At 47.5% G+C, this 22,372-nt stretch overlaps 6 protein-coding genes across 6 annotated transcripts; 4 read left to right on the forward strand and 2 right to left on the reverse strand.

Moving 5' to 3' along the window:
* Window positions 1–4,929: 4,929 nt before the first annotated feature.
* N7446_007579 (uncharacterized protein) lies at window positions 4,930–6,103 on the forward strand (the record flags this gene model as incomplete). The annotated part of the gene is made up of 2 exons (XM_058516324.1): window positions 4,930–5,491; window positions 5,553–6,103. 2 exons carry the CDS (start codon window positions 4,930–4,932, stop codon window positions 6,101–6,103), a joined length of 1,113 nt encoding a protein of 370 aa, XP_058373502.1.
* A 1,056-nt stretch (window positions 6,104–7,159) lies between these two features.
* N7446_007580 (RNA recognition motif domain-containing protein) lies at window positions 7,160–9,135 on the forward strand (the record flags this gene model as incomplete). Its single annotated transcript, XM_058516325.1, has 5 exons — window positions 7,160–7,183; window positions 7,248–7,270; window positions 7,356–7,681; window positions 8,256–8,742; window positions 8,805–9,135. The coding sequence occupies 5 exons, from the start codon at window positions 7,160–7,162 to the stop codon at window positions 9,133–9,135; spliced, it is 1,191 nt and encodes a 396-aa protein (XP_058373503.1).
* A 1,508-nt stretch (window positions 9,136–10,643) lies between these two features.
* N7446_007581 (uncharacterized protein) lies at window positions 10,644–11,448 on the reverse strand (the record flags this gene model as incomplete). Its single annotated transcript, XM_058516326.1, has 3 exons — window positions 10,644–10,936; window positions 10,999–11,069; window positions 11,126–11,448. The coding sequence occupies 3 exons, from the start codon at window positions 11,446–11,448 to the stop codon at window positions 10,644–10,646; spliced, it is 687 nt and encodes a 228-aa protein (XP_058373504.1).
* Window positions 11,449–17,824: 6,376 nt separating this feature from the next.
* N7446_007582 (uncharacterized protein) lies at window positions 17,825–18,371 on the forward strand (the record flags this gene model as incomplete). Its single annotated transcript, XM_058516327.1, has 2 exons — window positions 17,825–17,996; window positions 18,052–18,371. 2 exons carry the CDS (start codon window positions 17,825–17,827, stop codon window positions 18,369–18,371), a joined length of 492 nt encoding a protein of 163 aa, XP_058373505.1.
* A 1,093-nt stretch (window positions 18,372–19,464) lies between these two features.
* N7446_007583 (uncharacterized protein) lies at window positions 19,465–20,005 on the reverse strand (the record flags this gene model as incomplete). The annotated part of the gene is made up of 2 exons (XM_058516328.1): window positions 19,465–19,667; window positions 19,720–20,005. 2 exons carry the CDS (start codon window positions 20,003–20,005, stop codon window positions 19,465–19,467), a joined length of 489 nt encoding a protein of 162 aa, XP_058373506.1.
* Window positions 20,006–21,173: 1,168 nt separating this feature from the next.
* N7446_007584 (uncharacterized protein) lies at window positions 21,174–22,013 on the forward strand (the record flags this gene model as incomplete). The annotated part of the gene is made up of 1 exon (XM_058516329.1): window positions 21,174–22,013. One exon carries the CDS (start codon window positions 21,174–21,176, stop codon window positions 22,011–22,013), a length of 840 nt encoding a protein of 279 aa, XP_058373507.1.
* Window positions 22,014–22,372: the final 359 nt, after the last annotated feature.

Raw genomic sequence — 22,372 nt, forward strand, 5'->3', positions numbered from 1 at the left:
AAGTTGCTCCTAGAGTACGGCGCCATAGCCAGTTCCGTTGCGTTTGACAAAAATGCTCCATTACGGGAGGCTGTCTGTTCAAACCAGGAGTCCAAAGTGGCATTGCTTTTGAAGCATGGGGCTGATACACATATCTTGGACCGCGAACTGGGATGAGCCTCGTGCACCTCGCGGCTTCCAAGAACGCTACCCCCGGAATTATCAACATCCTCATAGGCTCCGGTGTCCAATTGGAGTCTCAAGACAACATGGGCAGAACGCCACTTCAAGTAGCAGTTGACCATTCATGCACCCGCGCTGTGCGCCTGCTATTAAACCTTGGCGCCAATCCAAACTTCAAAAACAATAATCAGTACTGGAAAGGGTGGAGCGCACTTTTCTACGCTGCAAGAAATCCAAGCATTCCAGGGAATGGCGGAAAAAGCATCATTCGAGCATTATTTCTACATGCGGCTGAGCTCGATGCTAGAAATCACGCTCAGAAGACGCCTCTACTCCATGCAATCTCTAAGAGCGCCATAAAACAGGCACAAGCTCTTGTCGAATGTGGTGCCAGTATTATGGCTACAGACGCCAATGGAAAAACGGTCCTCCATGTGGCTGCTTCCTCATCGAGCTGGTGTCCCAGTATGGTGGGCTGGCTTGTTGAAAACGGCGCTGATGTAAATTGGGTCGGGGGTACACATAGTGAAACCCCAATTTTCTATGCTATCCGGAACGCTTTTAACCGACAAGGCATGGAATGTGTTCGAACGCTTCTGTTGCTTGGAGCTGATGTTCAATTTCAAAACAACAATGGGCTGACGCCTCTTTCCCTTGCTGTGCGCATGGGATCTATTGAGTCAACAAAGATTCTGCTCGAACATGGAAGCTGTGCTAATTCGAGAGACAAATATGGCAAATCCCCTCTGCATTATGCTGCCGAAGCAAGGAATGTCCACAAGATTGTCAAACTTCTCATTCAATACGGAGCTGATGTGAACTTTCAGGATATTCTTGGATTCACGCCATTGCATAGGATTGTCGCCAAAGAAGGGACGTGGGAAGCAGCGGGGGAGTTGTTAAATGCCGGGGCCGATCGATACGCCATAGCAGATGATGGAAAGTTTCCTCATGACATGGTTCCTGATGGCCCTTGGGCGGAAACGAAACGTTCTTTGATCCGTTTTTACATATCGTGACTGGCGTCACCGCAATCAGCCAGCTCTGATATAGCGCTTAAGTACTATCAACGTGACCCTTGCAGCAGGGCTTCTGAGATTGAGGATTTTCAAAGACTTTAGTCGTAATAGAAATAACATCTACGGCTAATCATGGTAAAAATGCGCTTGGTGCCTGAAACTATATTTCGGGGACCGCACATGCTTGGGCCTTTCCGAAGAAGCTTTTACTGTGGACTGTCTTTGTTTCCTCAAAGTTCCGATATGAAATCAATGTACCTTTCGCGTGGGAGACCGCACATCTCCTGGTAAGGTTATATCAGATCTGTGATACTCAGGGAGGAATATTCTGGATTGTCATCCTGTGAAAGATTCGGCGATGTTGAGATTAAAAACGTCTAGCTTTTGAGTTTTATCATGAACTGAGAGTCACTTTCCACTACTTGATTAGCGCTGAGGAATCATGCGTTTATACTCGACCGAAGAGGAGTTTAGGTAGGCTTTAGGCTTGTAAAACAGACAGAGAGAATTTGGCTCTGGAGATTTTGCATTTGAAAATACAAACAAACAAGCCGCATTCCTGGATACATGCCTAGGAGACTCCCTTCACATCTCCTCGTCGTGGGCTTCCCTTTCTCGCCTCCTGGCGGTCCGAAATATAGACCCCATGCTTCCTCTGTGTGCCAATGATTGAAGTGTGATCAATAGTCACGGGATTGAAAGGTTGGAGCAGCCTCAGGATAATTGGTTGTCGCCGTCCACTCAGTCAAACCTAGTTGATGTGTGGTACGTTATTTGGCACCGACATTTAAAATTCTCTGAGACAACATCTATCAGGGTCAGATATAGAAAAATTGAAGTTTTCAAGAACTCACTTCAATATGAAAAATCAACATCTTGTTCTGATTTCCCATTCCAGTTCGATATCATTGCACGCACTTTGCGGCTCTCCATACCACTGGCTCCAGGTTTCTCCATTTTTGAGCTTTATAGCTGTGATACTGCCTACAGAGTTTCGACCGAGTGCCAAACCCTTCAGATGCTCCTTCAGTATGCTTCAGTCCACAAGCGGCATATCCGTAAATGTAGCGGGATTGTAGGTCCATAAGTAGGGCTATCCACTCTTCCTTGCGGCTTTTGGGACCCGTATACTCAGGGCTTGACAATTTTCACGGGACTAGATTTTCTTTTAGTCCCATAGACCATGCCCACTAGTCCCACGGGTGCCTCAAACATTCCCAGTATGTCATAGCGGAAGGGCGATGCGAGGCTATAAAGCCAATGAAAGGGACAATCTATGAGGAGGATCCACCACTGAGGTTGAGTGGGTCGTGGGTCGTACTAATGCACACTAAGACACACTAATGTATGCCACAGAGTAAGAACGACATTTTGCCCCTTAAATCTGGCACCAAAGAAACTCTTAACTTATATATGGATTATGTATACAGTCAACTCTCGCTTATACCACAGCATACTATCCAAGCCAAATTACGTGGTATAATTGAGTTGTGTTTTGGTGAGAGGATGACATAATATTTGACAAGCTAACTCTAAGCCCTAATACCTATTTAGTCTTCCATCCCATCATCTGATCCAAAGTCACCTGACGTTTCTCATCAATCTGAATCCTGCCAAAGTCGCTGATTAAGCTCTCAATTTGTCTAATATGGTCCGAGGTACCCTTTTCTTTGCTACAAACCCATAGTAGGATATCCTGGAGGCTGTCCAATATAGCAGAATTAGACAGAAGCTCAGGTGGGGGCCCATCAATGTCAATATCCTGAATTTCTGAGGTTGTTGGGGCAATATATATATCTTGCTCATTGGTCTCATCTCGCCCTTCAGTCCCATCTTCTAACATGTCTTCGTCCGAAGGGTTCAAAAACTCGTCAAATGGCACAATATCTTTATCACCAAGCTTATCAATTGCTTGATTATATAGACTTTCAATCTCATCACTCAATCCGGGCTCGGAAAATAGTGCAGACTCAGGTGCGGACTCGGGCGCGGACTCAGGTATAGGTATAGACTTTGGACTAATCAAAGTACTTTGTTTAAAGCAATTGATAATCGTTTGGTCTGATACACTTGTTCTCCAAACTTGCGTTACCCAGGTAACAGTATAATAAATGCTCATTCTTTGTTTTGGGTCTATCCCACGATCAAGAAAAGCAATCATATAGCGCATCCATTTCTTCCGATAATGGTGCTTCAAGTTTTGGATAATACCTTGGTCCAAGGGTTGATAAATTGAAGTTGCGTTTGCTGGCAAAAAAACAACCGTAATCCGGGGTGGTGGTGGCGCTCGCTGGAGTCCAATAACATGTGGTGAAGCATTGTCTAAAAGGAGCAAAGCTTTCTTATCTAAGGGAATACGCCCATAGAAAGATCGCAACCAGTCCTCCATAATGTCATGACGCATCCATGCTGCCTTGTTGTGACGCCAAACACATCCCAGAGCTCGGAAATTAACCCCCGGAGTGCGCGAGGGGTTTTTGCTGTGCCAATCAACCATAAAGGGACTCGATCGGAACCATCCGCATTTGATGCAACAACAATAGTGATTCGTGTTTTATCAAGCTTTTTGCCAGCAATTTTTCCCTTTGAAAGACCACCATTTGGCATACGTCGCCAAAATAGGCCAGTTTCATCCATATTGTAGATTTCGGACGGTTTGAATTGATTGCAAATCGATTTGGTGCTTTTGATCTGATCATGTACCGAGGATGGGACTGAGGCAGCTTCTCCGTGGAAAGTATGATATTGAAGAGAGTGGCGTTGTTTGAAGCGAGTTAACCAACCCTCAGAGAATTGAGGTTTGGTCCGATCTTTGTATTCCGGTATTTGTCTCCAAAGCTCAGCTGCTTTAGTTTGGATCAAAGGGCCATTTATTGGTATTCCATTGCCAATATGGTTATCTGCCCAGTCATATAGCTTTTGGTCCAATAATGGCCAATGAGAGGATGAAGATCGTTTGTTTGCCCCTGCAGGGCCCGTATCAAGATAATTGTATTTGGATGAAAGGATCCTTGATATGGTTGACCGGTCAATCACTTGTTTGAATTGGTCCTCAAACCACTTAGCACATGCAGTCTGCGTGGGCTTTGGGCTAGTATTAGACCAAAATGCCCGTAGTGCCTGTTTCTGCGCGTCTGATATACCCAATTTGGTACGCTTTGGTCCCATTCTGACGCGCTTGGGTGGGGTCGGGAGGGTAGGAGAGCTTGTAGATTGAGGCATTCTGATTGGTTGATTGCGCTGACTAAGCAGATTTGAGAGGAAGAAAGTGTGGTAAAACAAAATGTGTTATATTCTGTCAATTTATATGGAAAAAACTGGAATGAAGGGGCCATCCAAGCAAGGGATGTGTTATTATCAAGAATGTGCAATATCCCACCGTGGTATAAGCGAGAGTTGACTGTATCTACGATTTCATTATTTTTATGTTTGTTTCAAAGTAGATAGTAGAAAGATTACATTATCAGTGGCGATAGGGGAAAGACACCAATTGGAACTGGGTGCTGGTTCCAAGAGGATCACTGGGGGAGTAAGCTGAGGATCAGATGGCCAGGTCTCCTTTCTACCGCTGAGGCTAGATGCGACAGGCGCGATGCGAGTGGACTTAGCCTCCGAAAGCAGGCGGCCCCTGTCCGAAAAGATATGGAGCTTCCCCATGAGGCGAGAATTGCATAAATTCAGGTGGCTTTCCCTTTCACTCGAGAACCCCTCTTGATAGCTCAGATCATTAGGGATCCCGTTCTTCAAGATGCTAGGTTCCATTTATCTTGTCCTCGCGGCATCTTTGGCCGTCTCACAAGCCCTCCAAGGCTCTCCCGCTACTCAGACCTGCTCGGACCCATGGGCAAGAGTCTCACCCGCAAAAGGCGCGGTGGTGGTGGACAACAGTGCCAGTCCGTACCCAGGCTCGCTCTCTACCGTGCAGGCTGGAGTTGATGCTCTAAATAGGACGACTACCATCCCGCAGACTCTCTTTGTCTTCCCCGGGACCTACGTCGAACAGGTCTATATTCCACGTCTTAAGTCCAACTTGACCGTCCAGGGGTATACATGCAACTCCAAGGGATATGAGCAAAATACGGCCACGATTACCTATAATCTGGCCCTCATCAACACCACCAGTGATGACAAGACCGCGACCTTGCGCCAATGGAACCCCAACACGAAGGTGTACAACATGAATATTGTCAACACCTTCGGCCATATTCTGAAGAATGGTCAAAATCTGGCCGTGTCTGCAGAGACCACCGGTCAGGGTTACTACGGTTGCCAGCTGATCGGGTATCAGGATACTTTGCTTGCCGAAACTGGTAAATTGAGCGCATTTGAAGTCCTGTCCATTGAGTATATGCTTATTAAATCTTCATCCAGGTTCCCAGCTCTACGCCAAAAGCCTGATCGTTGGGGCTGTCGACTTCATTTTTGGAGAGACGGCCCTGGCGTGGTTCGAAGGCATTGACATCCGCACCATTGCTACCGGATGCATCACTGCTTCGGGCCGTAGCAGCGCCAGCAACCCGTCATGGTACGTGATCAGCCGTTCGAACGTCTCTGGAATCAACGACACGATTCCGGCGGGTACCAGCAACCTCGGTCGTCCCTGGGGATCTTTTGCCCGTGTCGTCTTCCAGGAGACCTATCTGGGCAATGTCGTCGCCGCTGCAGGCTGGAAGCAATGGTCGACCAGCACCCCCAACATCGCCAACGTTACTTTTGCCGAGTACAACAACTCCGGTCCTGGATCTGTTCTAGAAGAAAGGCCCCGAGCGGATTTCAGCGAACAGTTGACTGCGCCCGTTTCGATCCAGTCCATTCTCGGTGAGAATTTCAAAGATGAGTGGTGGATCGACACCAGCTATCTTGATCCGAGTGATATGAGAGCAGTGAGAGTTGGTGAGAGTTGGTCTGACTTATCCAAGTAGGAAACGGCTGCTTGAACTCTCTACGGACTATCCCCGTTCAGGGTGCAAATACAAGTCCTGCACAATAAACTTGAAGGGGCCCCCTGATAAACTATCTAGCGATTTTTCAGAATAGAGCGCTTTGCATCGTGAAGGAAATCCGAAACCAGGGAAGAGTCGTTACCCTAAAGCCGTCAGTGTATACCATGTATGATTATCAAGCTGCGTGTCGAAATTTCGCTCTGTAAGATTACAAGGAAACAGCTACCTGACGTCGGTAAGCCTAGTTTAAGTTGTAGATTTCCATATGTGAAGCCGGTTTTAGAGGGCAAAAGTCCGTCCAAATGAGGAGGCCAAGGTTGGAACAACTCTTTCTTGGCAAAAAAGATTCCTTGACATAATTATCTCGCCAATTAGAGGTCCAACGGCCTCGTGCATTAGTTCATCGTAATCGCAACTTTAAACGCTACCGTCTGATACCTACGACATATCTGAGATGGCAGCGATAGTTGCGACGAGTGCGAAGGCACAGAGATTGCCCCCCTGACAGGAGAGGAACACCAAAAACCACGGTACCCGGTGACCTACTTCGATCGATGGAAGACATCGCAGATAGGGCCCGCCGGTTTTTTAATTACATCGAAAACATTGGCACAGAGGATCGATATGTCACAGACGGTCGGCTTGTATGCGCTCAATGCCTAACGGGGCGATAGCTAGGGGATAGTTATATGGGTCCATTCTAGTTACATAAGCTATACTGTCAGATCATCTTGTCAGCAAAAGAGGGTCACCATTTTACTAGTGTGCCCGAGGAATATTCAGCATCCCCATCTGCCTGATGATCGTCAGGCCCTCAACGACCTTCTAAGCTTATCGCGTATTTATTTTGCACTTTCTATAGTATAGAAACGACACTCTCAAGTACTCAATTTGCTATGCCCGTACTAGTCCGTACTGTACCGACCACGTTCCGACACATCTATGGACCCGGTTTCATGCAGTATTCGTACGATATTTGTGACAAAATCGGCTTGCCTGATTCACGTACTGCCACTATCCCCTCAGCAGCTGAAGATGCAAGTGGAAATGGGTGGTCTAGTAGTTTCCTAGAAAGCTTAAGTAAAAGTTTAATCAAGCAATCAATATCTTTGACCCGATCTAGCTTCCTCCACATACAGGTGCCATGTAGGTGTTTACTCACTTGCATAACCAACAGAAGACGCAGGGTAAATGCCACGTGCATGCGGGGCGCCTGACGCAGCCCGAATAGGGCAGCAGCGCGAGCCTCGGAAATCGGGCCGCAAGGGCTAACTTACTTCGTGGACGCGACTATCGTTCGCAACGTACCGGAAGACGATAAGTTGATCAAAGAGGAGATGTTTGGCCCCGTTCTTGTGGTCAATACCTTCTCGGACGAGGAGAAAGTCTTGAGGAGAGCAAATGATACCGAGTTTGGCCTGTACTCGAGTGTCTTTACGAGCGATATTTCGCGAGCTTTGAGAGTTGTCAAAGCGCTAGAGGCTGGTGCAGTTGCCGTTAACTGTACAAGTCCTTTCATGGTTGTTGATCTGCCAATGGGCGGATGGAAGCAAAGTGGTGCGGGAGGGAGGGAATTTAGCAAGGCCTGTTGGGACACTTGGACTCAGTTAAAGTGCGTATTTATTTCTTTGTAGGCATTTTCGGGAAAGAGTTGAATTATCTAGTCGTCACTCGGTTCCTCTTCTGCTATCCAAGTTTGATACTTGCTCTATTGCCAAAGCATGTCTACCATGCCATAGACCACGCAACTACAGCTGTGGGAGGCCACCCACCCCTGTCACCGAGGTGTGGTGATGTGCTGCCGCTTGCGGTCTCGAAAGCTGATCCAATTGGCCCGTGAGGACCCCCGCCCTGAGAGCCAACGCGCCCGGGTCACGTGAATCTTGCTTGCACCTCTCGGTTTCCAGGTTCTATTCACGACTTCGTCGATGGAAACTGCGCAAAAAATTCCGTTGCGATGTGCAAGGGTTACTAAATGGCAGTATAATTTCTTCGCACAATAAATAAATTGGTCATGGAACAAGCTCCCGAAAGCCAACCAGATGCCTTGTCTGCAGGCAGACGTATCTATCTAGGTTGCGACCATCTACTGATGACTCTGCTCTTCGCTAGGCTGACTTTTTGAGTACAGGTAACCTACCCTACAATACAAAACCATACGAAATCGAGGAAGTGCTCGCCACCAATGGCTTCGGCCACTTAGAAAATATCCACATCTCTATCGATCCCGTCAGCGCACGGAACCCAGGCTACTGTTTCGTCGACTTCACCGACCGATCGACTGCCGACCATGCCCTTAGTTCCTTGAGCGCAACCATTAGTGGACGGCCTATAAGGGTAGGCCCATGCGAGCCCAAGAAGCAGGGCGATCGCCATTACAACCGCCAGGACAGCTTTGCTTTCCGGCGATGGGGCGATTGGAGCGCCACTAGCGAGATTACCATTGGCCAAATCAGTGGCAAGGGGATCGAACAGGGTCCCTACTGGGCCCTGGATCACTTTGATGACATGATACAGAGCCACGAGGCGCGGAGGCTCTATGTCGGTGGGTTGGGCAAGATGATTAACCAAGCCCAACACAACCGAGAGATCACCGATCTTTTCGCTGGCTTCAGCCCGTGTGGAACCCTTCCATTACTACGCCGTATCATACCTTTACTAATTAGGATGTGTATACTAGGACGGCGATTGGCAAACGGATCACGCCACACAAGAGCACAAGATCTATGCCAGGCAACCATCACTACTGCTTCATTGATTTCGAGACCAAGGAGGAGACAAAAGCAGCGATGAAGGCACTGAACGGCAGGCCCATTGCGGAGGGCAAGCTAAAGGTAGCGCTGGCGGGGGACATACCTAGAACGCTGGTTAATCGTCATACTGATGTCAGATACGGTCGCCGTGTGTACAATGGGAATTACTTGGGTTCAAATAGCCCCTGTTCTGAAAACATGGCGGAATCGAACAAGGCCTTAGCATCCAGCGACTGGCGCAGGAGGGGTAACGAGTAATTGAACCAAAAATATCATTTGTCTTAAAGGCATATTTGCTGCCCGTCGTGGCGTCGACTCGCCCATCAACTCCCACTTCGTGAAGGCTCAGCCTCCTTCCATATTTACTGTTGCTAGTGGTCTTTGGATATCCAGAAAAGATGAAACATTTTACATCAGGCCCATACAATTAAGGCTGGTGCAGATTAGGGACCAAGCCGCATCGTCGGAAACAATTCCTGCACGATATATACGAAGAAAAGATGATTTCCAATCAGCTTAGACCTCGCATTGTGCATAGTCTCTTGTAATCCCTCAGAAGTATTAAGTTGAACTGCTCATTCCTCTGAATTACGACAATATTCAACTATCTAGCTTATCTAGGCATAGATATTTGGCCCCTTCGTTCCCCATTCCAACAATGTTTCAAAACTAGATAGAGTAATCGGATTTTCAGGTCGATTCTTTGCTTCCGCTTGGTTAAGCAATCTCGTAGCAAATTGATGGCTGCAGCATCGTGGGCTAAAGATTCCCAGGTAGAAGCGAGATTAGCCGTACTGATGAGCGTTTCTGGATGGTTCTCGCCGAGCTTCATATTACGAGTCTCTATCGCCCGTACCTCGAGCTGCTCGGCCTCCTTCCACCGGCCCTGGTTCGTATACGTCGACGCGAGGTTGGCAATATTGGTCAGCGTGGAGGGATGGTCCTCGCACGACCGGGTTGTGCTAGCACAGAGTGCAACGACCACGACGAAGACAACGAAGTTCGCTGGCCTCTCTATTTGTGGTAGCTCTAGAGGTGTACCCGGTGATGAGTACTGCCCAATACCCTGCGCAATTGGGCGGAATAGGACGAGGAAAAGGAAATCGAGGATGCTAGATCCAATCGATCCTGAACTCGGACGATCAAAGATGTATTTGGGAACTCTGTCGGATTCTATGCTCATGACCGCACTATCCTTCGCAACTCGTAGTGCCTGGCAAGAGCAATATGTTGAGATATTGGCTCAGTGCGGCTGAGGCCTCAGCATCTCTGAATTCATGCGCAACGACCATATAGGGCTTATTAGATGTTTTGTACCATGGAACTCTTGCATGTCCGTCGCACTCTCGCTTATTGTATTTTTACTACTACAAATAGCTGTAGAAGTACCTCTTCAGGGAGTTAGAATTAAAACACCTCATTTCAATGACAAAACTTCTTGCCAAGAGAACCTCCATAGTCAGATATTTCAACACAATAAACTTAATTGCTGTCTATCTATCCCAATCTTTTCTGTCATATAAACTCCACCGTTGGGATGTCTGTGATTGAAGACTGTCTCAGAGCACCTTTGCGATTGGAATATCATTTTACGCGTACGACCAGTCCAATTGTACAGTATTGACTCCGAGGGTCTCCGACATTTTCCCAGGAGGAAGGACATATTAAAAATGAAATTTGCGGGGTCTCTTGCACAAGAGATCCTTCCAAGCGTAGTTGCATGATAAAAAAATAGTCTATGCTTCCCATGGGACAATACCCTCCTGCTAAACCGGGATGATATGCTCTGTGGACGACGCTCCATGGTTCTCTTCTGACTCGAAATCTGACGGAATTTCTACCTCTCGCGAACCCAAGCTGGCACTTTTGTTCACTCCTGTAACCCTACCTAACTGATAGTTTGGGTCGGTATATGGCCGGCTGTCGGTGTGGCTTCGTGTAAAAGAAAAATAATCCGGACACATCTTTCGGGCCAATGGCCTTAAATGAGGCGCGCAAGTGCACACGATTCCCATATTTGATTCGATGCACGCCATAATCACAGCGATAACAATGTAGTCTTCTCGCGGCGCTAGTTAGTGTGTGATCCATAACTCAGATGAGGTGCCTGGAGGGACTCACGCAGATAGTTTACGTCCACGTCATTTGCTAATATTGCTACTATAAGGCGGGCAACACTTGCTGCCAAAGTGCTGAGTTCTGTGGTTAGCTTCTTCTAGAGTTTAAGACTTAAAACAGTGATACTAACAAGATTCCACAACTAAACAGGAGGATGATTACAATCCTTTGCGCTCTGAGTCGGTGGATCGACCAGATAACTGGGATCGGAAGCACGATGATTATGATTTCCTGAACTGCATTTGATGCAAGCAGACCAATCTGAAAGTCATTGAAGTGTGGCATGCAGCCTGCAGCATTCTCTTTGGTCAAATCCCACGCGTTGTGAATAGGACGACATCGAAACAGAGAGATGCCAAGTGCAGCGAGTGAAAGGAGAACATTAAAGCCGATCAAGACTTGAGCGAACCGTCGACTCCAAGCGATGTCCAATTTCAGGTAGGTCACGAGCATGGAAATCCGGCAAAGGCCAAGCGTCGATAAGTTAATGGCGTAAAAAGTATATTGGACCTGACGGATCAATTAATAAAGGTGAATAAACGTGCGCTCAAGAGGTGGTTCCAATTTCCATACTTTGCCTATTGAGGTCGGTGAATAGCTCGGAGGGAAGGCGTTGTCCCTGTATCCAAGACCATATCTCGTGGCTAGCAATGAGGCCTGGGTCAGCATGATACATCGCAGCTTCGACAATTGGGTGACAAGGGTGACAGTTACCGAGGGTATTAACAATGGTTTGGAAGAAACTGAGGATCTTTTCCTGTCAGCCACAATTCTCATACCAACCCGAAAAGCCATACCGTTGCTATCGTAACAATCCAATCGTCCACCCCCACTATCTTGACAAGTACCCTCCGAGTGTATAATCGCATTCCACAAAAGAGAATAGCCAGCGCCGTGAAGATGGACGAAACGATAATAAGTTCAACTGCTCGACTTGATGGTGCCGTGGATCTGGCGTAGATCCCCTCTGATAGTGGCGGCATCCCGACTGCTTTAAGTGAGCCGTGGAAGGAGACAGGAAGATTCACCAAGCTTTGCTATTTTTCGCAGGAAAACATGTCCTGGGAGGAGACGAAGGGGGTAGTTTGACGTACCACGCTGAAGAGGAATGTTTCTTGGCTGACAATAAATCGGGGTGGGCTGAATAGCTGTGCTTTCCAATGATATTCACAATTGTGTGATATCCTCTACTCTCTGTCGAGACTGGTGCGTTGAGAGTGACTTTGTTCAGCTCCACAGATCGAAATGACAGGATCTTGCCAGACATTCCGTGGAAGCAGGATTAAATCCCCTTTACGAATGGAAAGATCCGGGCGCATGTTTTAACTCGAAGCTTTTCCGTGGCTGGAATTGCGGCTAAAATTGCACTACAGCTAAGTGTGGCGGATCATTGTTTTTTCTCCCATGGTTTCTATCGCGGGGTGTGTTCTGTTGCGACCAAACCTTACACACGCTGTCTCTCTTGAGTGCTAAAGGTCACCACTAAAGGGCGTACCTTACTCTGTAGGGGAAAAGACATAATACCAGTCTTCCACTGAATGTCAGTAAGCATCGCCCCTGATCTACAAATCACTATAACCTCGCAAGGTTCACTCGTCCAGCAATATCTTGTCTTTTGTTTCTGTTCCCCCTTTTTGTGGTTCTGCTAAACCTTATTTCACTTATTGGCTGAGACAGGCTCCACCCCGGAACCACACGAGCGGATACTTAGATATTGTAGTCGAGTAATGATGTCAGAGGCACCGTGTTGACCAGTGAACAACAGCCCTAGCCATGCTTACTCCCTATTTTCCCAGTCTAGACGCGCCGATTATCTATTTAATGTAAAAAACCTCAAAATCTCGTCAGTCACCTGGAGCGTGCTGATCACGATTTGGGGAATTCCACTTCATGGTGTCTCGGTATGCTTTCGCTACTTCGCACTTGCCACCCAATTTTCCTATGTGTCTCTTGATTTGCATCGGTTGGTACGCTATGGTGACTGGCCTCTCTTCACGACTTCATCTGGTGGCTATCCACGCTAATATCGATCCTATCGGCTTGTCGTAACGAACCGTGATGTCCTTACTAACCCCACACTTCGGGCCCGGGGAACCCTTGGCAATAACACGCAACCTGTACTTCTCGAGCTATATATACCGCGAGAAGACCGAGCTCTCTCCGACTACAGATAAAGACTCGTTCGAATTTAGTTTCACCACTTGAATTACTGAGGAATAGTCCAGCTACCTAACTGTACGTTATTAGTAGATGCGAAGACTTGTTTATGGCATACACTGTACAGGCAGTAACAGGATATCCAGGTTCAACCTTTTCCGCTACAGCTAGCCAAATATCTTGTCGATATTTAACATATCAGTCGTTGCCATTCTGATATCTTCTACTATGGAAAAGAATTCCGAGTCGGCAATTTTACCGTCACCTAGATTACAGTACAAATTAACAAACACGGACTGGCGCAAGGTCGACTACCTTGTGCAGCTGACGATGCCATTCATTCAGTTCACGACGGCCCTCCTGGCCTCGAAAGGGGCGACAGTCCCTAAAGTCTGTTTCGTGTTCAAGATACTAATGAAGCATATCGACGAGTCAGCTGAAATATTGAGAAGCAAATCAGCTCCATGGAAACGGACACTACTTGAGGCGTCGCTTGCCATGAAGATGGAACTTGGAGAAGTCTACGAAAAGACATTTCAGGACTTTGGGGTCATGTATGGCACTGGAACTTTCGTTGCGCCCCAATATAAAGTGTCCGCATTCGATGGCGCGTCGTCATCGCAAGGCTTGGGCCATCCCGAGCGCTACATTGAATATCTGAGGATCTTTCACCTACAGTATCGGCCGCAAATGCCCACGAGCTTGTCTTGTGTGAATGGACTGTCTTGCTCTCCGCAGTTATTGGGGCTCGACCGGCTTCTGCATCCACTAGCTGGTCTGGCGGGTAGTTCAAGGAGTGGGCAAGATGAAGTCGATCAATATCTTCGCGAAGGTCTGAACAACTGCTCACTATACTTTCTGCTGACTACTGACACACAACAGGGGTTGTCAATACTTGGCCATGCGCTTACTGGAAAGACCATCAACACGAGTGGCCTGTTCTCACTCGACTGGCTCGAGATCTACTCATCATTCTGGCTACAGGTGCTGGCACGGAACGACTTTTCACCGTTGCACAAGAGATCTGCCATGCGCGTGGGGAATATTTAGATGAGTCGACCATCCAAGACCTAGTGATGTATGCGTACTCGGAGGAATTTGAAACAGGGAAGCAATTGATCAGCCGGCTAGAACGTAACGGGGCAAGTAACGAAGAATGGGAGGAGTTCGAAACAGAGGCAGAAAGGCGTGAACCGATCAGCGAGGATGAGTGGAGTCCAGCTGAAGCGAGTATTGACGAGCGCCCAGAGGACGAAGAAAACAGCGAGGCAGGCACAGTGACCCCGGAAAGCGCACCTACGGATGACCTGGGCCAGGATACGGCGGATGAAGGCGATGAGGACTCATTCCTGCCCCCGCCTGTCACGCGGCTCATCAATAGCGTTCGAAGAAGATTCTCAGGCAGAATGACAGTGATCTAGCAGGGTATCTCATCATTCTTCTCCGGTGTTTGTTTGTTGGAATTCACCCTGCCTATCCTGCAAGAACGATACTCGCATTACAACTTCATTGTGGCTGATTTATAATAAGCCGCGCCCATGGAAAGGAGAAAACGTCATATCAACAGATCCTGTGGAAAGCGCGTATGCAAGACAGTCAACGTTACAATTATCACTTTTAGCACTGCCAGTCTTGTTACGACTTCTGAGAAATGCGGTGGCCTTTAGCTTACGCCCCTCCCCATCATGGGTTCATCAAAACTACATCGTAGCAGTAGTCTAACGCCAAAATAAGCAAGTATTTCAACTTTGAAAGCAGAATACATGATACCATGCAGCTCTCAATTAGATCTTTCTTTGCGGTTTAACACACGAGATAACGCGACTATCTCAAACAGATCAGCGGACGCGTCCATATTATATTGTCGTGTTAAAATATGGTAAAAGTGACAAATCAGTTTGACGATAATCAACGTTTCTAATTAATCCCTGAACGAATGATATAAGTATCATTATATGTCTTGCTGGCGCAGTCGAACGTAGTAAGACTGAACCGTTGAAAGTATACAGCTTTTGGTCATCAAAATGACCGGTTGAGCGAATACTGGGTCTCCATTTCAGGCTTTAGCTGTGCATCAATGTTAATACAGTAGAGATGGATTAAGAGAGCAAGATAACCTGTTGAGGCCGCCAACAATCAAGCTGATGGAACTATCAGCAAAACGTGTTGACCTTTGCTTGTGCAAGTATTGTCGGGATATATCCTTCTGTCAGAACACGCGAGCGGTAACTTACCGCTAGCGACTGATAGATCACATTTCTTTGCTTGGTGTATGTAATCTTGCGCTAAGCTGCGGCTCTGGCGCTGAGACGGATTCAGGGGTAGTTGGAAAGAGAGGAGACAGAGACAGAAGAAGGATATACATGAATCAATCAACTTTCGCTTTAGGAGCATGAACACTGTTCACTTAACTGCGTACACGGTACCTAGCGTGTGATACCAACAAGTATAAAGACACTAGATGAGAGAATGGTAAGAGTTTCCAGAGTTGCCTAATCCATGTACGTCTCTGCCACTCCTACGTCATTCCTCCGTTTAATGGTGCGGCGGTTCTGTCAGCAGCAAGCCTCTTGCTTTAATATCCTGTTGTTATTACCTTGGCTGGCAAATTAGCATCGTGGTAAGATTCTACAGCAACCCAAGTATGGCATTATGAGATGAGGTTGTTAGCGTACGCGAGGCCCAGTGATCCTCTATCGTCTGCACTCGGGCAAGATTGTACAACAAACGAATAGTGCATTCTTACCATCCTAACGTTCAAACAAGCTGGGATGAATCTAACTTTCTATTTCGATATTAACAGAGGTTTTGACTAGTACAGGAACATGGGTTATAGGTGGCTGCCGCTGACAAATGTTTGTCTTGGGGACGTAACTTTGTGTAAGAAAAAGGGATAAGAATGCATAGACTCCTTTAGCAACGAAGAATCACAGCCTTCAGAAACACAACAGGCAAACTATGGACGAAACCTAAGCTGGGAAGGTGCTGGAAGATTCCCCCGTAGACACGACACTCAGAGAAGTCCAAGCTTTTGCAAAATCCAGGCTTGTTTGGCACCTTTCATGGTTGCCCCATTTTTTTTGAGATATGCTTTGGTAACTGGGAGGCCTTTGCAATCAGGATGCCCGGCGTGTTCCAGCCACGACAATGGTGTCCCGTACATATCGTCGAGAGCATTGACTTGGGCTCCGTTTTCCACCAGAATTCTCGTTGCGTTGTAAGAGCCATACTCAGCAGCCCAGGAAAGAGGGGTACGTTTGTTTTGATCGCGATCGTCAATTGGCGCACCAATATCCAGAAGTCGTAAAAGAAGCTCAGTACAGTCCCCCATAGCGGCGTAATGAATCAGAGACCTCTTGAAAGGGCCCCTTGGGTTGCATATGCCCCGGGATTGGACCGACTTCTGAGTTGCTTCGAGGAAAGCCATGATGTTCTCGTCCAGCGCATTCATCTGGATATTTTTGAGGCGCTTGAATTCACCATCCATGGTTGTGGTGGATTGAGAGGACATGGTCTTTAGACACTTCGAAAAAGCCAAAGGTCAGGGTCGCGAGAGCCCGTGACCAAGCTGGGGGATCATAGGCTATATAGTAATGGTGGGTGAGGTTGTCCCATGTCTCCCAAAGTATAAAATATGAATATGCTTTCTGCTATCCATGTGCTTTTCGGCGGGTTCTATTTCATTTTAGTGATGCAGGATGCTACTTGGAAGCACAGGAGTAAAGTTCAAGGGCATTCTGTTGTATCCGTATGTGTTTCATGGCCTCGACAAAGTGCGGCTGCCGGCCGCAACATACAGTATGCAGCGGACTGTTGGGTTGAAGAGACGAAAAGGCTAACAAAAAGCCAGAGGCAACTCACCCGCACCGTGTTGTATTGCCTCAGAAACATGAATTGGATCGTTCAACACAGCGTGTTGTGGGGACCAAGGCTGGGCCGACTTCCGGAACAAGACCGCCGACCACACACGCGGCCTGATACGCCTCGTAATTGGATACATAGGTCCTCGGTTATGAATAGCATAGCTCTATCAGAATGGACAAAGACCAAGGTCGAAATCTATGGCTGTGCATTTCGCGCCCCGCGTTATCGTAGTCGCGGCACATCACTTCGAAAATGGCCTGCTACGCCACAAGTGTCCAAGTGCATATCCAGTCCTCACTTCTTCAGCCACGACGACACGCCATAAAGCTGTAACAAGCCATTTTCCTTCGGCCGGGTTGTGAGGTGTAATCTGGTGAGATGTTGAAAGGAAGTACCTCAGAACTCCGGAGCTCATCAGTTCTGAAAAGGTCGCCCGCATGTTCTAGCCCTAGATACGTCAAGGGTTATTGGGCAAGCATCAAGTTGTCTTAGCTGGCCTAAACTGATCTAACCGATTCCTGACCGCATAGTGAGCCTCAATAACCGACCATACTTGCCAAAGTGTTAATCTCCCATGCACCTCAACTTTGGTCAGCCGACTGACATTTTTAATTCAATATGTGCCCCCTACAGGCGATCTGAAGGCTCTCAGAAATCTCCGTAATTCTATAAAAGCCTCTGTCATCCATCCTCGTTTTGCTCGACTACACACAACGCCAAATCAATCGGTTAAGAAATACAGGACACAAGACCCAACACACAATATTTTCGAATTTTAAGTTCCTGTAATTCGTCTAAGACAAGGAAAATGCGTTTCTCCATCGTTATGATTCTCGCCAGTGCCTATGCAAGCGGATCTCTCGGCGGCACCCTTGAGATCATTGATATTGATGGTCAATGCGCGATATGGTCCTATGACAACCATGGCTGCACGGGATCTTCAGCATTCTTTGGCCAGCTTGAGGGAGAAAAATGCTCAAGTAAGTGGACTTCTGGCATAAGAGTCAGCAAAAAGAGTTACTAATAAACTCGCAGCGGTGAACGAAGTCGGAGACCGCACCCATCGCTACCCTGTGCACGGGGTGGAGGCTTGTGGCACGGAAGACAATTCGTCAGCTGCATGGATTCAGGTGAAGGATACGGGGGTGGTCACCTTCTCCAATCACCAGGGAGAAATGTCGTCATGTACATTAGACAACGGACTCAAGCATGGCAGCCGATGTATTGCTTCTGACTCGGGATCTTCCACCAAGGCGTCCTCCGCTTTGACGACACCGAGGTCTTCGTCATCAGTGTCGGAGTCATCCTTGACTACCTCCCAGACCGCACCTTCTTCTGATTGTTCCGCGGATTGAGGAAATATGAAGAACAAGTGCAACTCTCGGGATGTACCAAACATACCCTTCACTACTTTGCAGGTGCATGGAATTTTTGGCTTTCTATTATTTATGTTTTTCAATGTCTGGTTTCATTTCCTTTTTGAACATTATATGTATTGAGGGCAAATTAGACGGAGACGTGGACAGCAATGCATTGAGTTAGACTGGATGGGTGTTCTGATAGATTTATGCTGATTCATAGGTTGTGATTTGATTCTGCATTTTGTCCTTTAGGTTCAGTTGGGAGAGGGGTAATAGCTTGTGCTGTAGCTATGCTTTGCTTTCCAATTTGGGCGCTTCTCTTGAAGACTTCCATCGATATGATAGTATTCGAGACCTTGTCCCAATCCGACGAAAAGCAAATAAGGGACTTCCCATTTTCGGAAATTTGGGCCATGGTGATTGAATATGCCCTTTGATGTTGCAGGTTAGTTTGTGCGTTATATTGTCGTCCCAGGGATTGAACATACATATAATATGACGCTTCTTGAGATTTCCGACGGTCTTCGAGCTCGACGACTAACAGCTCGCCAATCACGGGAGCACGGGTAATGCAAATACCAATGACAGGCTCAAGAGGTATCTTGCTACCTTGAGAATCTGCCACAATCAGTTCCGAATTCGCATGGTTTGCTTGGAGCGACTGCCTGCTTGTCCTAGCGCATTGTTTAGTCTTTCAATTTTCTTTCTTATCACCTGGACCGAGGAATCACATACAACAGATCGCCCTGTTGGGAGTAAGAAGCTATGTCGATGGAGAAACCGTGCTTGAGATTCGCAAGTTGGGGTTGGGTTGTATGCAACTCCCTGCAGTGGTATTCGACCTCTAGCACCCGCACGTAAAGTGGGTTTACGAGTGCAGCCTTGCTACTAACATCGACGGGCGTGGCGTAAGTTCTTGCTACGGTATTTTTCCGGAAGCCAACATATCCCGGACGACCGCTACGGAACGTGCTATGACTCGTGGATTGCTGATTCCGCAGTGCAAATATTTTTATCGGCAGGGACTCTCGCAGGTCGGTCTTTGGGCCGATTGGTCGGTTTTGGGGCCCTAACAAGGAGTCATCAGCTAGCTGGTAACGATCTCTCTGTTCTGGACCGTACTCAAGATCTCTTGGGATTTGTTAGGTTGAGGCTTCCCAATTGCGAATAATCGGTCGACTATTGTGAAACAATTTGTTGTATAAAGCTCCCCGCTAAGTTTTTCGAGTATTCTCGCAAGGTCCTGGTGGTCGTAGTTTCTCATAACGCATGCTAGGGCCTCGGATTTCTCTGGACATACATTAGTATTAGTGTTAAAAAGAGTGCACGACGTAAGACTGACCGGATTCTTGCATACCTGAGGCACCTTTGAAGCCCCATTCATCAGTAGTGGGCCACCACTCAGGTTCCTCTTCCAGTCTCGATTTCACAGTGGCCAAAACCCCGTCATTAATAAAATCCCAATCCACGGCGGTTGGCCACCAATGTGGTTTGTTTTCCAATCCCAGTTTCGCAGTCGCCAGAAAGTGGTTGTAGAGCACTTCTCTATCGTTAGGGCAGAGTGCTTGGAACTCTCCATAGTATTGATCGGCGTAAGTTGGAACCGAAAAGTCGACCTTTGCGTCCATTGTGTTATTCATGGATGGGTAAAGTTTGAACGTCCAAATAGTAGGAGGGCAAGGGATTGTTTTAAACACAAGAGCAACAGATCAATCGTAGGGAAAAGTCACTGCCCTGACCTAGCTGCCGAGCTAGCTTGGAGGGCATGAAAGCTGGACCATTCCTATTTGGAGAGCCGCTAGGGGCCTGAATCCCTGTTTGGGTTTCGCAGGCATAAGCAACCTATAATCAAATTGAAGGCTTCCGACTGCAATGCGGTGAATCCAATTTTTCTTGGTTCGTTTTATCGCACTTGGCTGCTAGTAATGGAGCCGTTTACCGGATTGAGAATTTTCCCCCTGCATCCTTCAACTCCTTCCTTACGAAGACTCCGGGTCCACGTATCATGGAGCCGATAATTCCATGAATTTTGATCTCAAATGCCTACTGTCAAGGCTGACTACGTTGTTTGAATCGCACCCACATGGCGCCTTGTTCACATTCCTCGTAATTATATTGAAGACTAACGCCTGGCGGGGCCCCTCACAAAAAGCGTGGCAGCTCCTAGGATCAGTTCGGCCGATTCCAACATAAATTACATTAATTGTGTCGTAAATGGAACAGGAGTGGCAGCTTCAGAACTAGATTGCAAGCAGGTCTCGCCAACCCATGGGTGTTGGAAGCCTTGGAAGGGCGGCGCCATCCTGGCCGATAGGCTGTAGCCCTCCTGAGCCAGGAAGTGTCGGTGTTCTATGTGTACGTCTAGCCCGAAACCTCGAAATTGTCTTAGCCAATACACGTCCGGCAATTGTTTACTAGCCCCACCGCCAAGGCCTTAGCGCGACTCACTCGCGTCACATCCAATGGAATAGCTCTTACGGGGCCAAAGAACAACATCAAGCGTGTATTGGTCAAGGCAACTACAAGATTGCGGGCTAGACGCCGTAATATAAGTAGCACGTACGCTCCTTTGTATATCCTATCAAAATTTCCTGCATATCATCTATCAACTGAAAGAACTGATGTTCATATCGGCTTGGCGCATGCGAACATCCCTCAAAAGCTACACCGCATGCTCTCTGCAAGCCGGCCACAATTGCCCCACCGCATCCAGACATGAAGCCAAAGGCATGGGTATACAGATTTCCAATACCCCAAAGATATCGTAACGTCATCGGGTCTATCTTTGAGTTGGTTATGACGGAGAGCGAGTATTACGAGCTAGCCGACCCCTTGTTGAGTGGACTCACCGCCACGGAAATCTCTTTAATAGCGCACCTGCTCGGAGTCACAGAACAATTCCTCTACGCCAGCAGATATCTGAATCCGCTCAGGGAGCAGGACCCTTTCATGGTCTACTTTGAGCCACTGATCAAGAAGGGACTGCAAGTCTTAATTCTTGGTAGCGATATTCTGGATTTAATGGAGAGAATCCAACGTCCGGCGACGTACTGGGGCAGTCGAATTGCGGAGGTAGAGACCAATGGCGGACTCATACATACGCCTGAAATTTGGATCGTGGCAATACGCCCCAACCAGCCCACGTACGAAGCGCCAACAGAGCTCGCGGCATCTGAGGAGCCATTTGACGCCTTAGTCCAGCCTGTGGAGAGCAAATACATGTACAGAGACCCCGATACGAGCATGCCGGTGATGTGGTTAAAGGGTACGGGCGTATACTTGAGACATCGACATCCTCAAATGGAGACTCAACGGTCGAAATACATGTGTACCGTGGAATCTTCCTCTTTTGCGATCGATTGGGATGATCTTTACCAAGACATACGGCCCAGCTCTACCCTACCCTACATCGACGCTTCAGGAGAACCCCACACGATGAAATTTTCAGAGCATGATACGGCGATGGAATTCAAGTCGGATACCCATAATGAAGATCGCTCAGTTGTTTTGTGGAAGAGAATGTACAGTCCGGAGGCGAACGCGGTATTCAATGGCAGGGTGCTAGACAGAAATGGGAGGAATATTTTGGGAGAGGTTGAGTTTGCTTTCAAGTTCCCTTTTCAGAGTAACATATAACTGGGGATGACATTGTAAGTTACAATCGAAAGTCAGGCATCGAATCCACTAAAGCCGAACTGCTTAAGTCAGTTCCTATGAATATGGTATTCAAGGTTGGAGAGTATCGTCATCATCAAAAAAGAGTGGTTATCATCCTCTCAAGGCAGAAGGTGGCACTGAGGAGCCTAATTGTGGAAAGAGTAGGATGGGAAGCATGTATTTATGAATTTCTTCACCCACGACGTCACGTCCGGGTCAAATGTTCTTCCACGAGGTGCACTAATATGGTATATGCAGCGACCAATCCAACCCCAGAATACCTGATGCAAGTTTTCAAAAAGGCAGCAGACCCTGGCCAGGGTGATTCCAGGAGCTGG

This window comes from Penicillium canescens (genome assembly GCF_028828765.1).
Source record: "Penicillium canescens strain IBT 15451 chromosome Unknown utg000004l_segment0_segment0, whole genome shotgun sequence".
NCBI classification, from domain to species: domain Eukaryota; kingdom Fungi; phylum Ascomycota; class Eurotiomycetes; order Eurotiales; family Aspergillaceae; genus Penicillium; species Penicillium canescens.